Raw genomic sequence first — 17,337 nt, forward strand, 5'->3', positions numbered from 1 at the left:
GGCTCAGTTGCTAAGAAACCATGGCTGGCAAGCCTGAGGAGTTTGGTCCCCGGAACCCACATAAAGGCAGAAGGGGGGAACTGACCCTACAAAGTTGTTCTCTGACCTCCACACGCACGTGGAGTCCCTTCAAAAATGTAAACAATTTAAAAGAATTTTTCGACTGGAGAGATGGTTCATCAGTTCAGAGCGTATAGAGGACCCAAATTCTGTTCCCAGCCCGACACTGGGCAGCACACAACCTCCTTAATTCCAGCTCCAGGGGATCCATTGCCCCGGACCTACACTGGCACTCACTCTCATTTGCACCCCCCCCCCAGACATACACATAATTAAAAATAATACACAAAAAAATCTTATTTCTTGGCCAGGAGATGGTGGTGCATGCTTTTAATCCCAGCTCTTGGGAGGCAGAGTCAGGCAGATCTCTGTGAGTTCGAGGCCAGCCTGGGCTACAGAGCGAGCTCCAGGAGAGGCACCAAAACTACACAGAGAAACCATGTCTCGAAAAAACAAACAAACAAACAAACAAAAACAAAAAAAACCTCCCCAAACAAAAATCTTATTTCTTTTTTGTTTTTGTTCTTGGGAGTTTTAGGCAGGATTGCCACGACTCTGGCCAGCCTGGGCTATATGGAAAGACCTTGTCTTAGCCGGGTGTGGTGGAGCACCCCTTTAATCCCAGCACTCAGGAGGCGAGGCAGGCTGATCTCTGTGAGTTCGAGGTCAGACTGGGCTACAGAGTTCTAGGACAGGCTCCAAAGCTACACAGAGAAACCCTGTCTCGAAAAACAAAAAACAAAGAAACAAAAAAACAAAAATCTTCAAAAAAAAGAAAAAATGGGGTTGGGGATTTAGCTCAGTGGTAGAGTGCTTGCCTAGCAAGCACAAGGCCCTGGTTCGGTCCTCAGCTCCGGAAAAAAAAAAAAAAAAAGAAAAAACAAAACAAAAAAAAAAAAAGAAAAAACAAAACAAAAAAAACCTCCCAAAACAAAAATCTTATTTCTTTTTTGTTTTTGTTCTTGGGAGGTTTAGGCAGGATTGCACGACTCTGTGGCCAGCCTGGGCTATATGGAAAGACCTTGTCTTAGCAGAGGGTGGTGGAGCACCCCTTTAATCCCAGCACTCAGGAGGCGAGGCAGGCGAATCTCTGAGTTCCAGGCCTACAGAGCGAATTCCAGGACAGCCAGGGCTATGTGATGAGAACCTGTCTCAAAAAACCAAACCAAACAATCAAACAAAATAAAGTTGTAATCAGACACTTATCCAACAGTTCCTCAAAACACTGGTGATACTGAATTTCGCTTTTTCTTTCTTTCTTTCTTTTTTTTGTTTTTTTCCTTTCTCAGGATGACTAGCTGACCCCGTGCTTTCCTGGAAAACGTCCCGCGTCTCTAAGTGTCTGGGAGCTCTCTACTTCTCTCCCTGTTTCTACAGCAGTATCTCGGAATGTCCTACGGTCTCTTTTCTGCGGGTTTCAGGGTCTCCCGGCAGCCCTTGCCTGCGGCCTTCCTGGGTCGGGTCATCTGCGGCTCCTTTAAGACAGGCCCCGCCCCGCCCCGCCCCGCCCCGCCCCGCCCCGCCCTCCCGGGTCAGCCCGGGTGCGTAGGGCTCAGGCCGGTGGCTGCTGGGCTCAGTGCGGAGCGGGCCCCGGCGCGATGGCGAGCACGGCCCTCAGGGTCGCCGCGCGACGCCTGAGCCAGCAAAGCTCATCCAGGGCCCCGGTCCTCCTGCGGCAGGTGCGGCGAGGCGGATGGCCGAGCGGACCCCGGGTCCGGGGCGGCCGGTGGGGTGGGACCCCTCTGTCCTTTAAAGGAGATGGAGAGGGGTTGGGGCCGGGGGTCCTTTACTCCTGGCTGTTGCAAATAAAAGGGCTCCCGATCCCTTCAAGGAGGTGGTCAGGGAGACCCCGGGCTTGGGGCCGAGGGTCTGGGGCCCATTGCCAGCGGAGGGCGGGCGGGGGGGGGGGGTGTCTTTGATTAGGGACGTATTGGAAGATGGAATTTCTTGGTTCCGGTGGAGACCCCCTGACTCCTGACCCCTGGGCAAAGAGGGGTGGGGTTGCTCATTCTAGAAGATGATGGAGGGGAGGGAGCCCTGGATCCTTGGGTCCCCAGGCATGGGAGTCAGGTCCAGGAACTCTCTCCCGGTGCCCCACCCCTCCAAGATGTTTGAGCCCAAGAGCTGTACCTACACCTACCTCTTGGGTGACCGGGAGTCTCGAGAGGCCCTTCTGATCGACCCAGTTCTGGAGACGGCGCAGCGGGATGCTCATCTGGTGAAGGAGTTGGGGCTGAAGCTGCTCTACGCTGGTTAGTCTGCGGACCAAACTTGGGCGGGAGAGAGGCGGGGCCACGGAGAAAGTGCGCCTAGGAAATCAGGGACCTGGGCCCCTAGTCCAGGGGAGGATGGCTGTGGCCTGGACCCCTGAGTCTCCCTGGATGAGGGAGGAGTGCTGGGGGCGAGACCCCAGGATCTGAAGGAGGAGGTGGGGGGCCTGGACCCCTAGGTCTGAGGGAGGAGGATTGAGGTCTGGACCACGGTATCTGATTGAGGGAGACTGGGGCCTGGATTCTGGGTCTGTGGGAGGCTGACTAGGGTCTGCCTCCTTGGGTCTGAGGGCTGGATGGCTGGAAACACTGAGTTTTCTCTGCCTTCTTCTCTCCTAGTGAACACCCACTGCCATGCTGACCACATCACCGGCTCAGGGGTTCTCCGGTCCCTACTCCCCGGCTGCCAATCTGTCATCTCCCGCCTCAGCGGAGCCCAGGCTGATTTGCACATCGACGAAGGTGATTCCATCCGCTTCGGACGCTTTGTGAGTTGGATGTCGGGTCTTAGAGAAGAGGGTGCACGTGGGAGGGGTGGGAGATGGGCTGCTGGGCCCGGGGGAAGAAGGGTCAGTGGATGTAGTGGATGTAGGCTCTGACTCCCCGGCTCTGTTCTCTGTGGAAAGTACCATAAACCCAGGTGGGGCACTGGGGCTGGAGGCTGGAGGCAGGTGTGCCTCTGGCCAATCCTCCTAAGTCAACAGATGGAAGTTTCCTGCGGCCTTGGGGGCAGGTTTTTTGGCCTGGCTATTTCCATAAAAGCTGATTGGGGTTTGGCATTGAAGAAGGAGCATCCCGTTGTCCAGCAGTAGGTCTAGGTTGGGTCTAGTGAGGTACCCGGGGCTACCACTTAAGGTGGCACTTACTGGCATGGTGGTATAAATTTGGGGTCAACCACGTATTAGTGGGTTCTTCCTTAAATGTTGGCCCTGAAGCCTCACCCTAGCCACAACCCTATTGCCTCACCCAGGAGAGAGCTGGCAGTTCTTCCTCTCTCTGTGTCTCTCTGTCTCTCTCTGTGTCTCTGTCTCTCTCTGTCTTTCTGTCTCTCTGTGCCTGTCTGTCTGTCTCTCTCTCTCTCTCTCTCTCTGCTACAAGCTTAATCAGCAGGTTTCCGGCCAGCTTTGCAACCCAGGGCACAGTGGACTGGGTGGGGGGTTGTACCCAGAGGGAGGAGAAGCAGGTGGTTAGAATTGCCAAAGCTGTAGTTTGGCTGACGTAGGGAACAGAGTGTCTGGTGAGAGTGTGAGGTCCCGGCCTCTGGGCTGATGGTCTTGTGGAATGGGTACAGTTTATTTGGAGGCGGTTAGCGGACGTGAGGGCCGTGTGTTGTGGGGAGAGGGTGTAGCTGCCGTGAGAGACTTCGATTTCACCCCTGTATTTGGAAAGATGCCCTGGTTCGTTTGTGGCAGCCCTGCTAGTTAGAGAGTAACAAGTGTTTCTGGGCTGGAGAGGAGTGTGGAAGGTTAGAAGGACCAGGGCTGTGTCAACAGGAGCCCTTCGGGGCTAGGTAGATGGCTTCGTAGTTAAGAGCACTTGCTGCTCTTCCAGAGGACCCAAATTGGGTTCCCAGCTCCCACGTCAGACTGGTCACAATGGACTCCCCTGCCGACTCCAGGAGGACCCGGAACCCTTGTCTGGCGTCTGTTGGCACACACATGCACTTGTCTAGCTACACAGACATACACATAAATAAAATGACTGCTTAAAAATCTTAAAAACAAGCCAGTCATAGTGGCACATGCCTTTAACCCCAACACTTGGGAGGCAGAGGCTGAGAGGCTGGGTCTCTGTGAGTTCGAGACCAGCCTGGAGAGAGTTCCGGGACAGCCAGGGTCACACAGTGAGAATAAAATAAAATCTTAAAAGTGACAACAGAGGAGCCTTGAAATGGGTGTGATGAGCACACACCTGTAAACCTAGTGCTTGGGTGGGAGGTGGAGAGAGGAAAATTAGGAGTTCAAGGTCACCCTCAGCTACATATGAAGTTTGAGGCCAATCAGGGCTACGTGTGACCCTGAAAAAAAAAAAGCTGGAATTTGTGAACACACTTTTAATCCCAATATTCAGACAGAGATACCTTCAGTGATCGAGTACAGAAGGGCTTAGCTGTGTCTGTTTGTCTTTCCTTTACTGCATTTTATTGATATAATCCAAATACTGTATGATTCACTCACCGGAAGGCTGCAAGTCAGTGACTGGTAGTGCATTCATAAAATGCTGTGTTCATCTCTGCACACCATTTCAGGATGTTTTCATTACTCCTGACGAGGTGTCACCCAAAGCCTCCCTCTTCTCCCTCCCAGCCTCGGAGAAATCTCTTTCTTTTTCTTTCCTTTTTTTTTAAAGATTTATTTATTTATTATGTATACAGTGTTCTGTCTACAGGCATTCCTGCAGGCCAGAAGAGGGCACCAGATCTCATTACAGATGGTTGTGAGCCACCATGTGGTTGCTGGGAATTGAACTCAGGACCTCTGGAAGAGCAGCCAGTGCTCTTAACCTCTGAGCCATCTCTCCAGCCCTCTTTCCTTCTTTTTATGTAGTGCTACATAGCCCAGGCTGGCCTTAAACTCACAATTATCTGCCTCAACCCTTCAATTGTTAGGGTTGCTTGTACCACAACACCCAGCCTTTAGGAAACATTTCCCAGTACCAGGAATAAAACCTAGGGTCTGATTCATCCTATACCCCAGTCCCTGACTGGGGAATTCTAGGCAGGGGCTCTACCACTGAGCCACACCCCAGACCCTCACTGGGGGATTCTAGGCAGGGGTTCTACCACTGAGCCACACCCCAGCCCCTCACTGGGGGATTCTAGGCAGGGGCTCTACCACTGAGCCATGTCTCCAGCTCCTCACTGGGGGATTCTAGGCAGGGGCTCTACCACTGAGCCACACCCCAGCCCCTCACTGGGGGATTCTAGGCAGGGGCGCTACCACTGAGCCACACCCCCAACCCTTTTTATTTTGAGAGAAGGTCTTAGTAACTTTCCCAAGTTGGTTTTGAACTTCTGATCCTCCAGCCCCAGCCTCCCGAGTAGTTGCGACTTCAGGTATATATGCCATTATGTTTGGGCGTCAAGTTGCTTTTATTTTCTTTTACTGTCCTTTCTGTCTGTCCGGATTTTCTGTCTGTCTGCGCATCGTATAGAGACAGGAGCACACAGCTTGTGGCCTTTCAGGCTGGCTTCTTTTTTTAGTGTGTTGCCAGGGTTCATTCATGTTCAGGCCCCCATTGGTACTTCATTTCCCTTTATTTTTGAACAACAGTCTGATGGATGATGGACCCACCGTATTTTACTTATTCATTCATCAGGCGATGGGTATTCTACTTTGGGACCGTTGTGGGTAGTGATACTGTGAATGTTCTTGTGCTGTTTTTTGTGGGAGCCGGTTGTGGTCCTGTTAGCACGGTGTGAAGGTTCTGGGTACTCCACAGCTGTGTCAACACCTGCCATTGTCTGTGTTAGGTAGTGTGGGTCTCACTTTGTGTAAATTCTTTACACATCTTATATGGGTCTGTTTTTCCTGACCGTTATGTTTTTGTCCCCTTTGAGAGTGGAATTACAGTTGGGAGTGGTGGGACAAGCCTGTGGTCCCAGCACTTGGGACAAGCCTGTGGTCCCAGCACTTGGGAGGCGGAGGCAGGATGATCAGGATTTCTGGGTCATCCTTGGCTATATAATGAGCTCAGGGCCAACCTGGAGCTCCACACGCACAAACTATCCTTCCACCTCCACAGTTGGGCCATGCGTTCACACCCCTTCACAATAATAATAAGTAAAATGTAAATAAAAACATTAAAAGTAGCCGGGCGGTGGTGGCGCACGCCTTTAATCCCAGCACTCGGGAGGCAGAGGCAGGCGGATCTCTGTGAGTTTGAGGCCAGCCTGGTCTACAGAGTGAGTTCCAGGAAAGGCACAAAGCTACACAGAGAAACCCTGTCTTGAAAAACAAAAACAAAAACAAAAAAAACCAAAAAAAAAAAAAACCCAAAAAACAAAACATTAAAAGTAAGACATGAGACTTTGTTGCAAACTCTAAAACAAAACAAAAAGTTGTGTTATACATAAAATGAGGTAAAGAGTGCACACACTGTACTTGTATAAATCGCTTGTGTTTTTACATGTTTACTCTTGGGTCCCTTCCTCCTGTATCCCTACCCAGAACATCCTCATCACCCCACAGGCCTCTCTGCTCTTCCTGGCCGCCGATCTGTCTGCCCAGGGACCATCCTGACTTACACAATCACAGATAGTTTCACTTGGCGTTCAACTTTGGGAGATTTACAAGCCGGGTGATGCAATGCTCTAATCCTAGCTCAGGAGATGCAGGAAGGTCTTAATCTTGTGACCAGCCTGGGCTACAGAGTGAATCCCTTTCTCCAAACGAAAGAAAGATAAGAAGTACACAGAGTGTGTGGGCCGTGGTCTCTGTTCTTTCCACTTGATGTCCACAACTGTCATTTTTGTTGATGGTTTGAGACAGGGTCTCACTATGTAGCACTGGTCAACCTGGAACTCATCATTTAGTCTAGGCTAGCCTCAGACTCACAGAGAGTCCCCTGCCTCTGCCTTCTGAGTTTAAATTCTTTATTTCTCATGGTTCTGTAGTCAGGGCTCGTCAACTTTTCCTGTGGATGATTAGATAGTAAATCTAATCTTGACAGGCCACAGGGAATGTGTTCCCGAGACTTGGCTCTCCTCTTGTGGCATGTGAAAGCCATGATTGGCACAAACAGAGAAGTAGAAGTATGGCTGTGAGCTCAGGAGCTTCAGTTATGGCTCCTAAAATTTGAGTTTTAGAATGCCCTGCCTCTGGTGTGACTCTAGTGGTCTTGGAACTCACAGAGATCTTCTTGTCATGGCCTCCTAGGCCTGTGCTCCCGTACCTGGCTAAAATCCACCCTCCCCCACTTCCGCTAACAGGGTCTCACAAAGTGCAGGCTGGCTTTGGACTTGTTGTTATATTGCTGAGGTGGACCTTGAACTCCTGATGTAATCTTCCTGCCTTCCCCTCCGCCTTGCTGGGATCCCATGCATGCACACGCTTGCGTGAGTGCACACACTTGCTCTGTTCCAGCCAAGTACTCTCAGATGATAGGGCTTAAGTGGGGAGGGGTAGGTCAAATTTGGTCCCCCCCAGTTTGCCAACCCTTGATGTGGATCCCACAGTTTGCTTATTCATGCTCTCTGCATGGTTATCCATGGTTTTCACTACTGTAGTGGGTGGTGGTATTGATGTTCTTGTTTGTACAAGTCCTTTGGCGGAAGTTGCCCTCAGTTCCAAGGAATTGCCTTGCTGAGTCACAGAGAGAACATACCTTTAACCTTAGTGAAATTGCTGGATGCCATTTTTCTCTTATGGTGCTGGGGATGAAACCCAGGACCATGAACATGCTAGGCACACTCCCTACCACTGAACCACACCCCCAGCCCTTCACTGGGGGATTCTAGGCAGGGGCTCTACCACTGAGCCACACCCCCAGCCCCTCACTGGGGGATTCTAGGCAGGGGCTCCACCACTGAGTCACACCCCAGTCCCTCACTGGGGGATTCTAGGCAGGGGTTCTACCACTGAGCCACACCCCCAGCCCCTCACTGGAGGACTCTAGGCAGGGGCTCTACCACTGAGCCACACCTCCAGTCCCTCACTGGGGGATTCTAGGTAGGGGTTCTACCACTGAGCCACACCCCAGCCCCTAGGCAAGCATTGTACCTCTGAGCTATACATCCTTAGTCCTCTTTTTGTTGTTATCATTAACCCTTTTTAATTAAAAATTACATGATTTATTGTGTGTATGTGCAGGGTTCATGTCAGAGGACAGACATCTTTTGGTACTCAGTTGTTTTTTTTTTTCTTTCACAGTGTAGATAGTGGGGATTGAACTCAGGTTGTAACCTTTTCCTGCTGAACCATCTTGCCAGCCTCCTCGTCCTTTATTTAAATATTTAGTATTTTTATTTTATGTTTCTGCATGTTTTGCCTGCCTATATGTAAATACATGGGTGTGCATTCCTGGTGCCTGCGGAGGCCGGAAGAAGACACGGGATCCTCTAGAACTGAAGTTAAGGACGGGTGTAAGCCTTCATGTGGGTGCTGGGAACCGAACTTAGTCCAATGCGACGGCTCTTAACCACTGAGCCATCTCAAACACCTTTTCTTTCACAAAATAAAGGAAAGGTTGTAGCTGGTGGAGACGCAGAGCCATTTGGCAGCAGTGGAAAAATGAGATTTGAGGGCGTACGAACAGCAGAGGGCGCCAACACCACTTAGGACTTGAGAAGGCGGAAGGAGCCGGAGAATCTGGTGCCTGCAGCCTGCTGACCGCCAGGGGGCAGTGCAGGGTGTGTGAACTGCGAGGCCGCCCGGGAGCCTAGGAGAGGCCCTGGATGGAGATGATATCCTGTGTTTTATGCGTCCTGGAAAGAAAGAGGCATTGTTGATGGATGGATGGTCACGACGGCCCCGGGCCAGCTGTTGCTAGGCCGGCAGGACTCTTCCGGAATATTCTGCAGCTGAGGGGATTCATCAGTCAGCAAACAGTGGAGGCCGTCTTCTGTAGGTTAACCCCGCCTACAACTTTTTTCCAGTAATGGGGATTGAACTAGGGTCTCGGTCAAGGTAGACAAGTGCTCTACCACGGAGCTAGGTCCCCAGCTTTATTGTTATATTTTTAAAAGACATGGATTTTTTTTTGTTCATTTGTTTTGTGTTTGTTTGTTTGTTTGTTCATTTCCTTTTTAAATGTGTATGAGTGTTTTGCTTCCATGTGCATATGAGCTCCACATGAGTGCCTGGTGTTCAAAGGGGCCAGTTTCCCTGAAATGTATGATTGAAAGGCGCCATGTGAGTTCTGGAAATCGAACCTGGGTCCTCTGCAAGAGCATCCAGTGTTCTTAACCACTGAGCCGCCCCCATCCCCTACTTTTTATTTTGAGACAGAATCTCATTGAGTTGCTCAGGCTGGCCTCGAACTCACTCAGCAGTCCACGGAAGCCTTGAGTTTGTAATCCTCCTGCTTTGGAGTTTTGAGATGGCAGCGTCACACCACTATGCCCAGTGTCTTATTATTATTTTAAAAATTAAAAAACATATACGTTTATTTTACTGGGCAGATATATTTATTAAATCATTAAAATTAAAAAAAATATTTATTTTGGTGGGTCACGCCTTTAATCCCAGCACTCGGGAGGCAGAGTCAGGTGGATCTCTTGAGTTTGAGGCCAGCCTGGTCTACAGTGAGTTCCAGGATAGCCAGGGCTACACAGAAAAACCCTGTCTTGAAAAGCAAAGCAAAACAAAACAACAACAAAAAGTATGTATGAGTGTTTTTCCTGTGTGTATGTATGCCTGGAGTTACCAGATGGTTGTCAGCCACATTGTGGGTGTCGGACACTGAATCAGGGTCCTCTGCGAGAACATGCTTGCTCTTAACCGCTGAGTCGTCTCTCCAACCCCTTATTCTTGTTTTTACTGTAAGGCACCAACTGTGTACTGAGGATTTTTATAAGTACTTCATATACACGAAACAGTTTAATCTTTATAGCATCCCAAGGGGCTGGGGACAATGTCTATATTTTGCAAATGAGCAGATAGGCCCAAAAAGCTGGTAGATTTGAGATTAAGAGCTAGGCTATCTGCTTCCAAAAATTTTGTTTTGTTTGTAACTATTTTGATCTATTTACATAGAATTCTAGAATAGATGAGTGACAAAGTCATCTGTGGTAACAGGAAGCAGGCCAAGGCTCAGCTGGGGACAGGGTGGAGGAAGGGTGTATTTGAAAGGGGTACAAAGAAACCTTGGGAAGTGACGGGAATGTTTGTCACGATGACCATGGGAGCATCTCAGAAGATGTGAGAGGCCTTTAATCCCAGCTGTTCTGCATACTGAGGCAGAAGATTGCAAACTGAAGGCCTGCCTGGGCTACTGAATAATTTTGAGGCTACTTGGCTGCATGAGACCCTGTAAAAAGAAAACTAAACAAATAAGTTAAAAAGAGGGCTGAGTGGGATGGAGAGATGGCTTAGAGGTTAAGAGCCCTGGTTACTCTTCCAGAGAACCAGAATTCAATTCCCAGCAACCACATGATGGCTCACAGCCATCTGTAATGAGATCTGGTGTCCTTTTTTGGTGGGCAGGCATACACACAGGCAGAACACTGTATACATAATAAATAAATCTTTATACATATAAAAAAAGAGGGCTGAGGATATACCTTAGTGGTAGAGTCCCTGCCTAGAGCCCCCTAGTGAGGGTCTGGGGGTGTGGCTCAGTGGTAGAGCCCCTGCCTAGAATACTCCAGTGAGGGTCTGGGGGTGTGGCTCAGTGGTAGAGCCCCTGTCTAGAATCCCCCAGTGAGGGGCTGGGGTGTGGCTCAGTGGTAGAGCCCCTGCCTAGAATCCCCCAGTGAGGGACTGGGGGTGTGGCTCAGTGATAGAGCCCCTGCCTAGCATACTCAAGGCTCTGCATTTGATTCTCAGCACCCATCTCCCTGTACACAAATAGTTGCGAAAAATGAATGAATAGAAACTAAACCTCGCAAGTCACATGAGAGAGTCAGTGCATGCTTACTGGAAACAATCATGCCAGAACTATTCAAAACATTTCAGTGCCTGGAGACAGAAGAAAAGCCTCCAAATGCCTTATATGAGGCTAGCATAATTTTGACACAACAGCTCACGTGGGTGTTATTCACTGGACGCCAGCAGCCCTGATGCCCACCTGGTTTCTAGAAGAGGTGGGTGGTGGCATGCATATGCTGTAGTTCCACCTCTTGGGTCCCAGGGATCAAACTCAGGTCATCAGGCATAGCAGCAAGCCCCTTTATACCCTGAACCATCTTGCTGGCCCTCATTTGTAGATTTTTTTTTTTTATTTTCAGACGTTATTTTATCTTGTTTTATTCTGAGACAAAGCTCATATAGCTCAGGCTGGCCCCAAATCCAGTACAGCAGACTGTAGCTGGAGGTTTCTCCAGTCCTGCCTAGCTCACGGTCAGGACAAATCTCTCTCACCCGCCAGTCCTGCAGCCACTCAGACCCAAATAAATATACAGAGGCTAATATTAATTAAAACTGCTTGGCCATTAGCTCAGTCCTACCACTGATTAGCTCTTACATTTAAACTCAGCCATTTCTGTTCATCTGTATGTCACCATGTGTTCTGTGACTTTACCTGTGTGCCATTACATGCTGCTTCCTGGACGGTTGGCATCTCCTGACTTGGCCTTCCTCTTCCCAGAATTCTCCTTGCCTGCTTATGCCACCTATACTTCCTGCCTGGCTACTGGCCAATCAGCATTTTATTTACCAACCAATCAGAGCAACACATATTCACAGCGTACAGAACATCCCACAGCAGTAGACGGGATCTTGAACGCCTGCTCCTCCTCAATGCTGGGTTTGTATGCCTGTGCCACCATGGTGGGCTTGTTTTCCCAAGTTTTAGCACAGTGTGCTTCCATGTTGATTTCTTTGGCTGTTAGTTTTCTGTCACTGTGACAAAATAAATGCCTATGATAAATATCATCTTAAAAAAAGATTCTTTTTTTTTTTTTTTTTTTTTTTTTTTTTGGTTTTTTGAGACAGGGTTTCTCTGTGTAGCTTTGCGCCTTTCCTGGAACTCATTTGGTAGCCCAGGCTGGCCTCGAACTCACAGAGATCTGCCTGGCTCTGCCTCCCGAATGCTGGGATTAAAGGCGTGCGCCACCACCGCCCGGCAAAAAAGATTCATTTTTAATTGTGTGTGTGTGTGTGTGTGTGTGTGTGTGTTAGCATGTACGTGAGTCAGGTGTGGAACTGGAGTTACAAGTGGTTGTAACACGATGTTACAGGCGCTTGACCCGGGTGCTCGGAATAGAACTCTAGTCCCGTGCAAGAGTGGTGTGTGCTTTTATCCGCTGATCCGTTTCTCTGGCTCCCGCCACGAAGAAAGAATAGAGGTGGGCTGGGTCGGTGGCTCAGCGGGTACGAGATGCTTGCTGCTCAGCCTGATGACCAAAGTTTAACCCTGGGACCCACATGGTGGAGACAGAGAACCAGGTCCAGTGGGTTGTCATCTGTCCAACAGTCACAAGCCATGGCACACATGTACACACACACACACACACACACACACACACACACACACACACACACAGAGTAAATAAAATGCAATTTTAGATGTTTTTAAAAAGAGGAAAGTTTTGTTCTGGTTCAGTGTTTCCACATTCCAGTCTACGAAGAGCTGGCTGTGAACCTGTGCTGGGACAGGGTATCATGACAGGGAGTCTGCACTGGACAGCCAGGAAGAGAGAGTCAGGGCCTAGTGGTCCATCCTGGTTCTAGGAGTCTCTGCTACACGCTCCAGCTGCCACGACTCTGCCAGGCTTTTGCCACCGGGCTGAGACCCTTGGGAACCATTAGTCAAAAGAAGTGTCTCTTCCCACTACAGAGAAGAGGGTGGCACATGCCTGTAATTCCAACACTTGGGAGGCTGAGGCAGGAAGATTCATGAATTCGAGGCCAGCCTGGGCTACCTAGGAAGATCTTGTCTCAAAACGCTAACAAAAACAAAAAAGAATAAAGTATACGTTTAGTTAGTAACTTTTTTATCTTACCAAGAACACCACTTTTTTCTTTGAGGCAGGGTCTCCCTCTGAGCTCAGGGAACGTAGAGCTTTGCAGCTTAGACTAGTTTCAAGCTCCTGATCCTTCTGCCTCAGCTTCCCTAGTACTTGGATTGCAGGCATGGGCTACTGAACTTAGTACAAGGATCTCATTGTAGAAGTTGCTTTATAGCCCATCTTTTGCACGGATATTAAACTTTTTTTTGTATCATTAAGCATTTTTGAAATACCATTAAGTTTCTTTCCAACAGCAGCACTTAATTTTTTTGTTGTATTTATTTGCCTATGTGTGCACATACTGTGGCATACTTGTAGAGATCAGAGGATAATTTGAGGGAGTCAGTTCTCTCCTACCATCATGTGGTCCTGGGGGTAGAACTCAGGTCCTCAGGCTTGGCAGCAAGCACCTTTACCCACAGATCCCCCTCGACAACCCAACAGTATGACTCTGAATGCTAATTTAGTCTTTGTTTTCTGCTAATTTTAGTCTTTGATTTAGTCTTTGTTTTCTGTGTGTGCACAGCCTGCTGAGCTATAACCCCAGCCTGGTGCTTCTTTTTCTATTTTATTATTGAGATGCAAACTCTCTTTGTATCGAGTGCATGACCTCTCTGGTATAAGTCTGTTACAAACGCATGTCTCCGGCTCTCTGGCTGTCTGGGGAACCCATCTGTGGTATTTTTGCTCCTCGGAACTTCAGTCTGGGCTGGGGATGTGGCTGGGTTAGCTGTCAAAACACTGGGCAGGTATGCACAAAGCCCTGGATTCCATTCCCAGCACGGTATAAACCAAACCTGTTGGAGCAACCCCGTAACCCCAGAGCTCAGAGGCGGAGGCAGGAAGATCGGAAGTTCAAGGTCACCATGGATTTCATAGCAAGCTTGAGTCCACTCTAGATGCGGGAGATTCTGTCAAAGAAAGAGGAAGGAGGGAGGGAGGGAGAGAGGGAGGGAGGGAGGGAGGGAGGGTGGGTGGGTTCAAATCGACCCCTCTCCCAGGACAGGGGCTTGTCATGGTTCAGGCTGGCTTTGAACTTCAGTTCTTCCTGCCTCTGCCTCCCGAGTGCCTCTGTCTGATGTATTTACCACCATGTCCAGCCTTCAGATTAACTTTAAACCCAGCGGTTGTTCTATTCCTTCGTCCATTGTTTCCCTCGGGTGGGTGGGGCTTTGGGGGGGGGACCTGTGACTCTTGCTGCTGACTGTCTCTGTGCGCTGCATCCCTGCCAGGCCTTGGAGACTCGGGCCAGCCCTGGCCACACCCCAGGCTGTGTCACCTTTGTCCTGAATGACCAGAGCATGGCCTTCACTGGAGATGCCCTGCTGATCCGCGGGTGTGGACGGACAGACTTCCAACAAGGTGACCCGCTCATTTCTCCAGCCCAAGATTTCAGTGGGATGGTGTGTGTGAGAATCTTAAGAATAAGACCAAAAAAACCCAAACAAAACAAAACAAAACAAAAAAAACAAACAAACAAAACAACAACAACAACAAAAAAGAATAGGACCTTTGCGTGTTCGAGGCCAGCTGGTCTATGTAGTGAGTTCCAGGACAGCCAGGGCTCTGTAGAGAGACCCTGCCTAAAAAAAAAAAAAAAAAAAAAGCAGCTACAAGAATGAATGAATGAATGAATGAATGTGTAGCTGGGGCAGTGCTGCTCAGTGGGTAGACACACGAAGCCCAGGCTTCAATCCTCATACTTCATCAACTGGGAAGAGCTGAACCATATCTCTAATCCCAGCACTCAGGAGGTGGAGGCAGGAGGATCAAGAGTGTAAGGCGGGGCTGGAGAGATGGCTCCAAGTTTAAGAGCACTGGCTGCTCTTCCAGAGGAGCTGGGTTCAATCCCCAGCATTTACATGGTAGCTCACAGCTGTCTGGAGCTCCAGTTCCAGGGGGATCTGACACCCACGGCAAAACACTAATGCACATAAAATTAAAAAGAAAAGAAAAAAAAGAGTGTAGGGTCATTGTGGTAACATAGAACATGCACACACACACACACTCACACACACACCCACACACACCCACACCAAGCTTGTTACTGTACGTTGTTTAATCGTTAGGGGGCAGTGTAACTTTTGGGGTTTAGCTTTAGGGAGCAGTTAGATTGACGGGTGACTCCTAATCTCCCTTTTGTCTATTCCCCCCAAGAGAGGACTCAGGAATTCTTTGTGTATCTGTGTGAGGTGTATGTGCACCTGTGTGTGGCTGGGGGGTGCCTGGTCCAGACGCCTCACCTTGTCTCCTTGAGGACCTGGGCCGGCAGCCAGGAAGCCTCAGTGGTCTCCTGCCTCTGCTGCCTACGGTGCTGGGGTGACGGGAGCGTAGGCCACACCCTGCTTTGGGTGCTGGGGATTGAACTCAGTCCCTGGGTTTGCAGAGCCAGCACTTTTACCCCCGCAGCATCTCTCCAGCTCCAGGACTCAGGACTCCTTATCAAAATCCCAGAGTCACTCTTCCCCTGGTCCCCGTGTCTCGCGTCTTACCTTTAGTCCTGGCCCAGAACCCTTCCTTCACCTCCCCAGGGAGGATGTCACAACTCCTGGTTCTTGAGGCTCCCAGCCCGACCTGACCGAACCACACATTATCCCGATGAATTTCTCACTGTTCCTCCGTTCTTCATTTACGCTGTTCCAACCCCTAGTATGCCCTTCCTTCTCTGTCTCCAGATACCTGGGCATTGGCAGGAGACGAGCGATGGGGTTTAACTCTAGGGCCTCCATCTTCCCGTCCTTCTCTGGAAGATGGGGATCAGGGGCTCCCCTTGCCTCTTGGACTCTGACCTCTCAGTTTTCTTTCCTCAGGCTGCGCTAGGACTCTGTACCACTCTGTGCACGAAAAGATCTTCACACTTCCAGGCAACTGTCTAATCTACCCGGCTCACGATTACCACGGTGAGGGCTTGCCAGAGGCCACGACAGGCTGCTGTCACTTAACACCCAGGGAATACCCTCTGCTTGCTGTCCTCGCGAGGCACGGAGGCTACAGAACCCAGAAATTCCTGTGGCTGAAAAGATTATGTGCTTGGGCGTGCTGTGTGGATGTAGAAACAGTAAGATACATCTGCAGGGCATAGGTTTTCCTGGTACGTCCTCCTAGAGCGCAGGGAACTGTGGGAACTACATTTCCCATAGTGCCCAAAGAGAGGCGGGACGGCGTCTCAGGACCATTCAGGGAAGAGCCAATTCAGTCCCAGGCTAGGGAGGCACCCCAAGGCCTCCTGGGAAATGTAGTTCTGAGCTGCCCAAGGCCATGGTCCCCTGGTTACTTTTCTTCCCCTCCCCTTTGCCGATAGGGCTCACGGTTTCTACTGTGGAGGAGGAAAGGACTCTGAACCCACGGCTCACCCTCAGCTGTGAGGAGTTTATCAAGGTTATGGACAACCTGAACTTGCCCAAGCCGCAGCAGATAGGTGAGCACCCAGGATCTGAGGAAAGAGTGGCTGGGGTGTGAATCTGTGAATCTGAGGGAGAAGGGTCCGGAACTCCTCGATCTGAGAGGAGAGCTGGGGCCTGGATCCCTGGGTCTGAAGAGGAGAGCTGGGGCCTGGATCCCTGGGTCTGAAGGAGGAGGGCTGGGCCTGGATCCCTGGGTCTGAAGAGGAGGGCTGGGGTCTGGACCCCTGTGTCTGAGGGAGGAGGGCTGGGGTCTGGATCCCTGGGTCTGAAGAGGAGGGCTGGGTCTGGACCCCTGGGTCTGAAGAGGAGGGCTGGGGTCTGGACCCCTGAGTCTGAGGGAGGAGGGCTGGGGTCTGGATCCCTGAGTCTGAGGGAGGAGGGCTGGGGTCTGGACCCCTGGGTCTGAGGGAGGAGGGCTGGGGTCTGGACCCCTGGGTCTGAGGGAGGAGGGCTGGGCCTGGACCCCTGGTCTGAGGGAGGAGGGCTGGGGTCTGGATCCCTGGGTCTGAGGGAGGAGGGCTGGGGTCTGGACCCCTGAGTCTGAAGGAGGAGAGCAGAGGCCTGGATCCCTGAGTCTGAGGGAGGAAGACTGAGGTCTGGAATTCCGAGTCTGAGGGAGGAGGGCCGGGGTCTGAGGAGGATGATTCAGGACTAGATCCCTAGTCCCTCGAAAGAGCCCTGAGCATTTCTGGGCCCCTGTGAGACATGAGTCATTCCTGATTCTCAGAATCATTTGAGGTTTCTTTTCAGACTTTGCTGTTCCGGCAAACATGCGCTGTGGGGTCCAGACCCCACCTTCCTGACTCGTGCCAGCCAGCTGCTCACATCTGTTGCACTAGGTGGGGTGAGGGGGAGGGGCGTCACCCCAGAGCCCCTCTCCTCTCCTACCCTACTCTCGTCAGCTACTTCAGATTCTTAAATACACTTTACTTTGTTTTTACCACGAGTCTGAGTTCCGCTTGTTTTCTTGGGGAAGGAACTACGTTTCCAGATG

The 17,337-nt window shown here is 50.4% G+C and overlaps 1 protein-coding gene across 1 annotated transcript; it reads left to right on the forward strand.

Moving 5' to 3' along the window:
* Positions 1-1,579: 1,579 nt before the first annotated feature.
* Ethe1 (ETHE1 persulfide dioxygenase) lies at positions 1,580-17,289 on the forward strand. Its single transcript, XM_052761579.1, has 7 exons — positions 1,580-1,739; positions 2,168-2,312; positions 2,670-2,818; positions 14,172-14,301; positions 15,750-15,839; positions 16,241-16,357; positions 17,094-17,289. Exons 1-7 carry the CDS (start codon positions 1,659-1,661, stop codon positions 17,144-17,146), a joined length of 765 nt encoding a protein of 254 aa, XP_052617539.1. The 5' UTR covers positions 1,580-1,658; the 3' UTR covers positions 17,147-17,289.
* Positions 17,290-17,337: the final 48 nt, after the last annotated feature.

Source organism: Peromyscus californicus, unplaced genomic scaffold, assembly GCF_007827085.1.
Source record: "Peromyscus californicus insignis strain IS unplaced genomic scaffold, ASM782708v3 Scaffold_4__1_contigs__length_199733344, whole genome shotgun sequence".
NCBI lineage: Eukaryota > Metazoa > Chordata > Mammalia > Rodentia > Cricetidae > Peromyscus > Peromyscus californicus.